The sequence below is a fragment of the Cuculus canorus genome, chromosome 7 (assembly GCF_017976375.1).
Source record: "Cuculus canorus isolate bCucCan1 chromosome 7, bCucCan1.pri, whole genome shotgun sequence".
Lineage (NCBI taxonomy): Eukaryota > Metazoa > Chordata > Aves > Cuculiformes > Cuculidae > Cuculus > Cuculus canorus.
Window position 1 is genome coordinate 19,095,631 of NC_071407.1, and position 12,106 is coordinate 19,107,736.

At 39.3% G+C, this 12,106-nt stretch overlaps 1 protein-coding gene across 8 annotated transcripts in view; it reads right to left on the reverse strand.

Annotated features, from left to right (window-relative positions):
- Positions 1–12,106, reverse strand: part of WDFY4 (WDFY family member 4) — a 151,477-nt gene that overhangs the window by 116,854 nt on the left and 22,517 nt on the right. For all 8 annotated transcript variants that reach the window (XR_008450752.1, XR_008450755.1, XR_008450753.1 and 5 more), the window contains 3 exons: positions 11,052–11,647; positions 6,657–6,750; positions 130–344 (listed from right to left, as the gene is read on the reverse strand). Coding sequence is in view for 1 of the 8 variants with exons in the window: in XM_054072005.1 (XP_053927980.1) it covers positions 130–344; positions 6,657–6,750; positions 11,052–11,647 (905 nt within the window). In the remaining 7 variants the exon portion in view is untranslated. The remainder of the gene's footprint in view (positions 1–129; positions 345–6,656; positions 6,751–11,051; positions 11,648–12,106) is intronic.

Consider the following 12,106-nt stretch of genomic DNA (forward strand, 5'->3'; position numbering starts at 1 on the left):
ACTGAGGCATGAAACAAAAGGCAGTCTTGCAGAATTACAGCACTACATGAAGTATCCAATTATTACATAAACTTTGTAAAAAAATTGCACCACTGAAGTAAATTGGACTCATTAGATGCAATCTGATACCTCAACACATTTGGCTCAATAGCCTGTGATGCAAGCTTCTCAAACAGTCTAGTAAGGGGCAGATGCAGTGGATGACTGTCATTGCGGAAAGCATCGTGACAGGAAGTTATGATGGTGCTCAGCAAGCCAGATCCACACATCACTTGGCGACTCTTCTCCGACTTCACCAGGGACTGGATATGATCAACCAAGGCACACTGGATTTCATGTGAAAGCTGAAATAGATGCAAAACTGAAGTCAGAGGGCTGGAACTAAAATTACTTTTTTTTTTTTTTTCCACATTGTCATATCTCTAGGTGTAAAAAACCATGGCCCAGAAAAGAAGGCTCTAAGGTCAGATGCTCAAGTGCAATTGCGTGACTGTTCTATAAAGCTCTGCACTTGAACAGTATGTTTATATCCATCTGCGTATCTTCTTGGCCATGCATAGTTGAGATTTCCTGCCACAACACTGTAGTAGAGAAGGAAGAGAATGATTTGCTCTCATTCAGGAGAAAAGACCACCATCAGAGCAGGTTATTAGGCATAAGCTCCAACACCAACACAGTAGCTCAGAATACATTTAACATTAAGCATGTGCATAGTCATACTGACATGATCTACCCTTCATTTCAAAATCACTGTTCTTAAACAAAACTATCTAGCAATATCATGGAACATTTAATATTAAACAATTATGTACATGTTTTTCTGAATTTAAGTTTTACCTCATTATTGCTTCTTACTGTTCTTAAAGAATTATCTCAAATTACATTTAGACTAATTTGTTCATGATTAGGACTGAAGCCTACCCACACTGACCTAAATAGATTTCACACAAAACTAACGAGGCATCATATATTTAAACACAAATCCTATAAAGATGAAGTGTTCCCCACTGCCAAGAGCTCTTCGGCTTGCTCATGTACTTTTCTCAGAAATATCTACGCTTTTATAATACATCTAACTTTTGATAAAATATCTAACTTTTAAAGAAAAGGACAACAATGATGGCAGACATGCAGATTAGACATTGAGATTTTGTTTTACGACAAGAACGAGAAGCAACTTCACTGTATTTAGAATAAGCTGACTTAGTGTAAAAAGGAATTCAGCTCTTTTGCATCCAGACCAAACTCAAAACCAGTACAGTACAAGTTCAAAGCCAAGAAGCAATTTTTTTCAAACTACCAGCAGCACCAATTGCAACACTTAGACAATAATACTAGCACATCCAATGCAACATACATACATACTATTTTTGATATCTGAAGCAAGTTATTTGGATACTGTTTCCTTCTCTCTGAACGACTGTTCATTCTTAATGACACAAGTTTCGCTGTGCATCACGTTACGTACAGAAATCATCCACCAGACTAAATTACACTATTCCTCAAAGAGGCATTTATTGCTACAGTGTATCAAAGTCACACTTAGAACTTTTTGGACCTTTTACTTACTATTTTTTTTTACTGGCTTCAGGAAAGTATCTGGATGTATAAAACCGCTTGAAAATAGAGAAGGACACAGGTCAAGACCAGGTGAAACTACTAGTTTACTCCAAAATAAATCCAATAAAAGCTTAATGGCATACCAAAAAAATTGATTGTTTTCATTAGCTTAGCAGCTTTGTCAATACCAATATTCCTTTATTTTGAATAAAATGTGCTGGTTTTATGGATCTTAGTTCCAGTAAAATAAGACTTTAGTGGAAATATTAATGGTGGCCAGGAAACCAGGCTATGTGTTTCTATATGCATGGATTGATTTTCCTAACACATATTACTTGCACCATGAATCTGAATATCGAAAGGTGCAGTTAGAATGCAGTTGGGCTCACAGTTCTGTCTCAGAATAGAGTCTTATGGGGAAAATGTCACTTCACATTTGCCCAATCTGTTTAAGTGGTTCCCAGATTCTTCCTTCTAAGAGGGTATAGTTTCAAAACTTGGTAGTTGAATACAATTCATTGTTATTCATTTTCAAATGATGATGCTGTGCTTAAGATGAGCAAGAACTTTGAACCTTTGGCAGTATGTATTCATTTAAAAAGGATGTAATTTTCATAGTTTTAAGAATGATACAGCAATAATTCTGTGTGCAATTGCAAAAGGCAAACTTACTTTTCAATCTCAGGAGCACTTCTAACTCGAAAAGCTAGCAGCCCTTCATAGAAAACTAATATTAACTTCCTAACATATCAGAGAGTTTTAGATTACTAATGAAGAAATCAAGGCATTGACAGTAGTGCTTTCAAAAAATTCTAAGTGTCCCAGGATTTTAAAATGTGCTTTCAAAAAAAAAGGTAGACATCCATCTGCTCAAAATCCACTGTATGTAGATGGTTTAAGCCACTTCTGAAAATCATCTGTGCATCTTTTTCCCTTTAAACGTTGTCGAAAATAAATAATTCATAAATTCATTACAGCTCAAATTCCTGATGCATAGTTCCTAGCTGCAAGCACATTGCCTTTCTATCACAATATTTTGCTGATTAACTCTCACTCACTAACCTTAACAAGCAAAATTTACTTTGTTGACAGCATGTATAACTGATTTTACAAAGTTAAAGAAGTAATTTGTGTTCATGCAGTCCTTGAAGTAAACAGGGAAAAAAGCACTATGAGCCACATGAACTGTTTCTACTTTTCCAAAAATTTGATCTAGACAGGACCTAGTTAAAAGCCTTACATAAATTATATCACGTCCATTAGGCTTTTCACATTTCCTCTTGGTACAGCTTGTGTGTAAGAGAAGCTACAGAGTTTTCCTCATATGAATAACAGGGTTATTTTTGCCTCCTAGAGAAAATGTACTAGCAAGTCGTGAGCATTTGAAGCCAGGCAGCAAAGTCTCTTCATAATGTTAAGAATCCTTCTGTTAATTCCAGTTAACTGACAGATCTTGTTTGCCAAATTACATTTACTTGTAGTATTTCCCTCCCACAGTATTAGCTGACTGCAGTGTCTCCTCCTCATTTTTCTTAGCTACTGTGCAGTGCTATAATATGGTGTTTATCGAACACCTGAGAGAAAGGCAAAGCTGTCACTGTGTGCCACCTTATAAATGATGATACAATTGCATGAAAACAGATAAAGTAAAAAATCACCTCCAGTATAGTTAGTTAGAGATTCTTGGCAGAGTCCCTGTCTCTTCAATCCATGATGCATTACCAAGATTTTAATGCAACCTCAGAAACAATGTCTGCTTTTTAAGGAGCGAAGAATAAGACAAGAGAAAAAAGGCAAGAAGAGCAGGACAAATAAAAGGGCAGGCTGTGGGGTTGGAAGCAGAGGAGAATTGCTTGATCTGTATAAACAGTGAAAGCTTCAGAAGTCATTTGATCAATGAACAAGCAAACTTATTAAAAGCCCAAAAATAACCCTGGAAAAGAACACGCAGACAGGCTGTGCATTTTTCTTAAAAAAAAAAAAAAAGTTCTGCTGTAATCAGAACAGGCTCAGCAAAAAAAAAAAAAATCCCCCCGGAGATAAGGCTGGAGCAAAGCCTGCAGGGAAGTGCTCAAGGGAAAGAGCTGACATTTGGCTACCAGCCCAGGCTGGGGGACTCGCTGCCAGGGTGCTTCTAGCCTCCTCCTTCCTACCAGAGTTCTGGTCCCTCCTCCTTTCCTATCTACCAAAGCCTTGGCTGCACAACCCAAAGGGGAATGAAGCTCTAGACAAATACCAGAACAATTTCCTTGTGCGGATAATGCAGCGCAGTAGAATTCACTGTGATATTAACAGTTACATTAGCAGTGATATTGCTAATGTCTGAAGGCAGACAAATCTCAAATGTCAGTCTTCTGTGGGTCATATCTAATTGTGTCCGAGACCTTTTCAGTTTAGAAATAATTTACATTTTTAAGAAGAAAAAAAACTTGGAAATTGTTATGCTGCTAACATCTGCAGAGAGAACAACTAGCTTAGGCTAAATTTAAAACAGGAATAAAGGTCTCTCAAAAAGGTGCAAAGTCCTTATTGATGCATGTTTTTATTTTACAACAGGCAATATGACAGCAGGTCATCATATGAGAGACATGGATAAAAACAGAGGGGACAAATCCTGCAGTGGAAACAATAATATTAATTATTAAAAGTACAGAAAATTTACATAATTCATTATGTGAGAAATTGTCCATACTCACATGAAACCTGCCAGGATGGTGACACAAAATGGAATCATGCTTTGATTCTCTTCTCAAAAGTTCTTTTCTTTCCCTTAACCTGCCTTATCAGATTTAAGAGATTTCTCTTTACCCAACATAGCAAATGGAAAAGATCTGCATGACACTCTAGACTCTTAAAATTAAGCCACATTAAGTCCCCAAATGCCAGACAAGGTATGTCTGAGGGGAAACTGAATATCCCAAGCCACCCATCTAAAGTGGATGTTAACCTGTCTCACTTGTACACAGTTTTTGAAACACGTTACAACACTGTCCTTTATCACTGAACAGGCAGCATATTAATAAATGGAAAATCCACTTCAAACTTGGTCAAACTCTATGCAGTTTGATCAGAACTGGCTTAATACCAGTCCTAAGCGTGAACACTGCCAATATCCTCTAAATATAGTTTACTGACTCAAAGACTGTCTCCTGGTGGGTGGTGGTGTGTTTAAGGCTTTTAAGCAAATTTTCATACCTATATGACTTTCAAAGGATTTTTGACCATACCTAGGAATGGCAGTGATATACAACGACAAATCTACCCTCCTCAGCTTTTAATTGTCATTCTAGACAGTCAGAACAAATGGCTGCAATGCAAGACCACCTATTTTACTATCTGCTACTGTCTTCTGTGGTGACAGGCTCAACATTGCTTCAGCCCATCACTGCTTGGGTCTGACAAAGGTCACCAAGAAGTAGCAAATTTGGCAGGAAATGGATATTATCTCTGATGGTCAGAATCAAAGTACATTAATTTTCTTGAGTTCTGCTAACTCTTCTGTAAATGCAGTGCTTTCTCATTGTCATTTCTGTGAAAGCATAGGATTTGCAAGTGAACTGAACTAATTCAGAAGATTTTTCTAGATTACTCCTGAATACCTGGGATTAAAAGAGCTAACATAGCACTAAAGTAGAAAGTCTGTTCTTCACCATTGCTCCTAAAAAGAGTACTATTTGACTTAGTCTTAAACTCAGAGCAAGAAGCTTCTTCAGATTTTTTAATGAAATTCCACAGTAAAAAAAAAAAAGCTCCACCCACAAAGCAATTATTTTATCTGTCATATAGCTGCCACACACTGTTGCACTAAAAGCAAGAATAGTGCCCTGTTTGGAACAGACTATTCAAAGGGAAAGTTCCTTCAGTTATTGTTCTTCTACCAAAAAGCTCCCCTTTACCATCCGTTGAGGTCCACCATTGCATCAGATCATGCCTGACTTTCATGTTCCAAGTAGCATCTCATGTCATAAGGGTTCATGCAGTAATATATGTTAGGATTAAAGGTAGTGAAGTCTTGCCTTCTGCTTCACTACCCAGCAGCTACAGGACATGAGGTTCCACTCATTCTCTCACCCACTTTTAAACAGAATTAGCCAGAAAAAAAAACCTGATTTTCCTCTCCCGTTTTCATGGGTCATTTGATGAAAAGCTCTTCAGGACATGTTAACTCCTAGTCGGAATCTGACTCAGGGCCCCACATAACAGTGGTTCCATTTTACCTGGGACAATCTTATTCACAACAGCAATACTAAACAAACACTATCCGTAATAATTTCCCGTTGACTAGCAAAAAAGGAATGAGAAAGGAACAGGTGAACGCACCTAAATATGTAATTGAAACTGCTAGAATTTGTACTCAAGCCTTTCATATTTTTAAGAACACTGCCATCTACTGAGGGTCTGAGAGTCTCTTTCGTAGAGCTCAGCCCTAGAATCAATTCCAATGGCTTCTTGACGACAGTCTCTCATCCAATTCACAATTCTACTCGTTTTTCAGAAATTAATTACTGTAATTAACGAAATTTCACTAGCTAATGGCTTGGTTCTGCTACACAGAGTTTGGATGTACCAGAAGTTAGTTGCATTCCCACCTTCCACAGATCTGAATGAACAATCTGGTTTTATTTCAATCCTTCCATATGTACTTTAACTGTATTCAAGTATTTTAGACCAGACAGCAGATGCAATATAAGCAATATGCTTGTTCAGAGAAGGTGTGTGTATGGAACATTTGACAAAGCAAAGCAGATTCTAAGCTGCACTGAAAGTTTATGGATCATTAAGACGAAAGAGCCAGAATGTTCTGGTTGCTAAACACATTAGCAATATTTTCAAGGGACTTCTACACTTTCCAGCAAGCATTTTGGGACAAAAACTATATACCGCATCAGAAAAGTATTGAAACAATCAACTGATAGCCAAAGACGCTGCTGTTCTTCTATCTCTTGATTCAGTGAAATTTGCACTGTTCCTCTTGCCACTGTTCTAGGTAAATTTTAGTACTTCTACATCTGCAAAGAATAAGCAATTCTTCAAAGTGAAGTTACAGAAAAGTAGCAGACATTGTTTAGACGCCACTTCGATATGTTTGGACTCACCTCAGTGTGTCCCTCATTGTACAGCTTTGGCAGCAACCTCACCATAACACAGATAGCACCTGGATGTACAATGGCACAGTCTTCCATTTCCCACCTGCAGGAAAAAAGATGCATAAGACACATAATGATATTTATTATTAACAACAAAGAACAGTTTTCCAGCACACTACAGCATTCTATCCTCTTAGCAGTAATGAGGCTTAGCATTTGAAACTAAGAAAACAATACAGATGACCTAGAACAGGTAGAAGCCTCCTTACAGTAATAAAGACAGGAGATAACCTGCCCGTGAGTTCACATTTCAGGAACCTGCAGATTCAAAGATGTGCAGCAGTCTCTTTGAATGAACTTTGCCTTTGAAGGTACTTGCAGTACAGAAAACAGAACCAGAGGGATCTCTCTGATGTGTTAGTCCAGAAAAAGTGTTATATTTTCTATTTCAAAGTGGTCTGTAACTTTGATCAGACAATAACTTCAGCACACTCCAGCCATAATACCAATTAGCAAAGATGAGACAGTCTTGATGAAATCATTATGCCTTCCAACACGAGAATCTGCTTAAACTAGCAAAAGAAAGCTAAATACCTAGGCTTCCCCATCAGTCTCAATTTTTCCACATGTCAAGTTTGTACATCCAAGCACAGGAAGGAACTGAAGCATCGGAGTTACCCTAGAGAAGATCTGCCTGTGCCATGATTCAGGCCAGAGGTAAGATGAAGCCACAGCACAGCTTTAGGCGCTGCAGGGTCATCATGTTTGGAGTATCACCAGCATTTCTGGGTGCACCTCTGAACTGGAGTTGTGATCTACACCACCAGAAATATCGGCCCCAAACAGATCTCATAAGAAAAACAAAGGCAACATGTAATAGCTGTAATTAGACTGAAAAAAATAAAGCACAATAGGCTTTATGGACTGTATAAAACAAAGGGTACAAGCAAAAGAGCAGGCATTTAAAAAAAAAAAAAGCTTTTACAAGGGACTGAAATGAAGATTAAAAGATTGTGATTAACATATTAGCCACTTCCAAAAAAAAAAAAGTACCATCTGATACATCAGAGCAGTGAGTAATGTGTAGCGCACTGCCACATAGTGACAAATATTTCTTACTGCACCCTCAAAGTTACTCTCAAAGAAATTGATCGTGAGCAATATTTTCTGTGAAATTAATCAAAATCAGATCTGGTATAGTTACTGCATCAGTGGCTCCAGTGTGGACACACACACCTGCACTTGAAATGAATATGTGTAAGTTTTTAAAAGTCAAACAAGGAAAAAGTACACACTGAAAACATGCTTTCCTCCCATCTCGCCCCCAAAACCCTAACCACATTTGAAGAGAAAAATCCAGGCCCACTGGTATCAACATGATCAGAATTCAGTCTGTTCTCCTCCTGTGGCTGTGCTCCCCATAGCAAGTTTATTATTAGCCCAAGCCATTCTATTCAAGGACTGACTTCCCGAGCTTTCAACTCAATTCAAACTTCCATCTCTAGCACTGTAAAAACGCATTGCCAGGCGGAGTGTCCAGTTCTCCTGAAACACAATGGTCTTCCTAAAGACTTAGACACTGAAGAAATATGAGTACCTCTGAACTCAAAATTTTTCTTGTATACAGAGATTTTTTAAGAACACATATGATGTGTGGTAAAGGTAAAAAAATGAGCTAACAAAATACGAATATCAGAAGATAATAAGAGACAGTGATCCTTTGAAAATTAAATATAATCATGAAATGATTAAGACATTGCCATAACTATAAGGAAATGTTTTCTTAATTTTGAACACTGCCTGACAGGTTTAGCACTCTCCAGGGCTGTTAAGAAGGAAGAACAAAGAGGGAAAATCCAGGGTCCCTGACAAGCAAGAAACTACATCTCAGCTTCCTTGCCAGCACTGTACACTCATTCCCCTCTAATATTACATAAGCCTTACCTCCAGCCTTCTCTGCGGCATTCTGGCTTGTCTTAGTAGAAAAGCTGTCTCCAGGTACCACCTCCTCACTCGTGCAAATTTCCTATCTCTCTCTTTTTCCTGCCTCAGGGCTACCCAGTCAGCTCCATGATTCCACACCATCTACCTCACCAGTATCACAGTGTGAATCCCAAATCCACTCTGCACTGGCTGATACTTAAAAATAAGACAAATCAGAGTGTTTGGGGACAAAATGAGGTGTCACAAAGAACCTAAAGAGCCATTAACACAGTGAGTCTTTGGTAACAGCATCTGCAGCAGCCATTCTGCTAGGGTGGGCAAGACGAGGGGCTTCCTTCCCAAAGAGAGATCAGCCTCGGTTAACACAGCTTGCAGCAAGCTATCTCTAATTACCAGGAGCAAAAAGAAAAACAGGGATGCCATCTGTAACAGAAGGTGTTTCAAACATTAATGCAGGAGCAGGAACACAGATGGGAATGAAAGGGTCAATTTCCCTGTAATCCAGTAGCTTGCAGCATCATTGACCACAGGACAGTGTAAGGGGCTAGGATATTAGAATGTTGATTTTCCTGTGCCTCAGTCACAGGCTTCTGTAGGAGCACTTCCTTTCCCACTCTTAGATGATGTTAAATACATGTTGCAGGATGCAGCATCGTAGGCCACCTACGCCGACTGCACTCAAGTTCCCCCTTTCAATCTGCATAGTGCCTGGCTGAAGCCTTCCTCAGGAGGAAGTGTGAGCATGGAGTACAGCTAAGAGGAAGCTGCATCAGGGGAACTACAGGCTCACATGAACTTTGAGAACTTGATTTCTTAATTTTATTTTCAGAAAATTTACTGCTGGGAAAGGATACAGGCTCTATGGTCTGAAGATTGACAGCTTGCGAGTACATGCTCCTCTACTGTGCTTACATGCACTTGTCCTGGACAATCTCCAGCCACCTCTAGGTAAATTGGCTTCCTTTTGTGCCTTCACATCCCAGAACCAAAGCTCAGCTGCCCCAAACCAGACACTGTGAATTGAATGCATCCCAATTTACATGATTAATTTCTCCAAAAGTGGTGTTCATTCAGTTATCACACAGCCTCACAGTTCAGCAGGCAGAACAACACAAGGACAAACAAAGCCTTGCTTTATGTTTCAGGTTTGGTAACTTGATAAAGACAAGGAGAAGTGAGAGCCATACCCTTCCCAGAGCAGACCAATGACAATGCTTTCTCCATTATCTTCCCTGAGTCTTAGTTATACACATACTTACGCTACTGACTATGGACTTCTTACAATCATCACCATCCATATACACTCCACACATTCTCCCACATGCGGCTAGGAAGATCTAATTTGAAAAGAATATTCATTTGTCCTGAACCACCAAGTCCTTGTTCCAGCACTGAGCATCTAACCTGAAGCTTCCAGCGTAATTTGAACATGGTGATGGGGAGCAAATATCTCCATGACTATTTTAGAATCAGTTGCATGAGGAGCAAAGAAATCTACTCCACATTTTTGTAGTTGCTTCAAACAAACACAAATATGACCAGAAATACTTACTTGGCCTGCCTCACTACGTGGGGAACAAAAGTTCTGCTGACTTCAGCAACTGCTAGCTACAAGTGGCAGACCTAAAGACTTAGTCTTTAAACCTGGAAGATGACTGTGGATAAAGGGCTACAATAAGGGCTGAAGGAATCTCACAGTTATATACTTTGCCTTTTTAAGCGTAACTCCAACCAGAAACACTGTTGAGAAAAGGACCGAGAGATCCAAGATAAAGCTATAGACACATGAAAGGGCAGAAGATCTCACAAGTTACAAAATGCAAGTTATTCATAACTGATTCACAGCTGACAGCTACATTGATTTTTGTTACACTCTTTCCTTCCTGCAAAGGATATATGCTTTGACATAATCCTTCATTATATGAGGCAGGCAACACTACTATCGCTTTTCCAATTGTCTTTGTTTCAGCTGTATGTAAATGGGTGAGAGTACGTGTGAGTACACGTGCCTGGATGCACATGCACAGCGAAGCATTTAAAATAATTTTAAAAAGTTTTTCTTTTTATTTTATCAGGTGACTGGAAACAGCTTTCCACATAATTGAAAGAGTCAAAATTGATCAGAGCAGATTGAAGCAGAGATTAAATGCAAGCTTCACATCTCACCAACCCTTTTACAGCCCAGTCCTACGTTGCACATGTCAGAATCTTCAGAAGAAACTCTGCAGCTCTGAGGATTGTGTGTCCCACTGCTCCACTGAGCACTTACAATCCAATGTTTATCATCATTTACCTTTCAAAAAGAGGTTAATTCTGCTGTCTGGAGGCCTGGGAGTTGGGACTGCAGCACTGATTTATTTGTTGCAGGCAGGTTCTGTCACACCTTATCTCAGCTTACTACCACATAAAGTACAGATACCAGCCTTACTATTATATCTCCTGTAGTAAATAGAAACTTACTTCTCTTCAGGGTTTCCCCATAGCCTGTGGGAAGAGGCAGGGAACTTGTTGCCTGTTTTTTTGAAAGCAAAAGCTTGGAGTCCCTCCTGGTCATCTCTTGATGCCTCTCCTATCTCTGGCTTTCTCTCCTTGATGTAGCTCTCCAGATGAAGGGTTCCTTTGACCATGTGATCAAGAAAATTCAGAATCCATATGCAGTTCTTTAGCCACTTTGGGAAAGGTTCAGAAGAGCAGAAAGCTGCATCTAAGAATTCTGCAAATGTCCTTGTCTTCTCAATTCTTACAGGGATTTGCCATTCCCCTTGTGTCCAGAAGCATCCTAGTGACCCAAGATCTTCTGCCATCTTTTCAAAGAGACCATTAGTCTGGAAGAAGTAGCTGTTGACAGGGTCTAGGTGCAGGGCAGCTGTTATCCCCTGAAGCGTGTAGAAAACAAGTTCTAATATGCAATTCTGTCCAACTGCTGCCCACAGCCCAGATGGAGGATCCTGCAATGCACCTTCCATGTCTGAGAGAAGGGACAGGAGTCCATTGAATCCACTGCAGGTTCTGAAAGCCGAATGGCTCTTCGGACTCTCTAGTATCCTCAGGAGAGACTAAAAACATTGGGAAGAAAGGAGACAGAAGCAGCATTTAAAGCAAAGGATAAAGAAGCTTTAGAATAGTAAATTTTGAAATTCTAAGTTTCTACCAAAATTCTTACACTAAAATTTCACTCTTTGAAGAATAAAGTTGGTCAAAGCAAAGGTCACCACTGTGCAACTTTTCTCCTCCTCCCTTGCCCCATATATGCAACGAGTCAAACAACCAAGACTTGAATGCACCCCCCAAGAGCATGGAGTCATAACCTGACAGGTAGGGAATAAGCAAAGGAATCAAATTTCCCAACAACTATCCAATGAAAGAGGTTCGCTTCACAACCTTCTGAAGAGGACGTTTAACAAATATATTGCCCTGTAACAGGATCTAGGATTGTGAGAAAGTGTTTCAAGAACTGGAGGGGGAGGAAGAACTCTTACTGTCATTCAATTCTGCATGATAATGTATCAAATCAG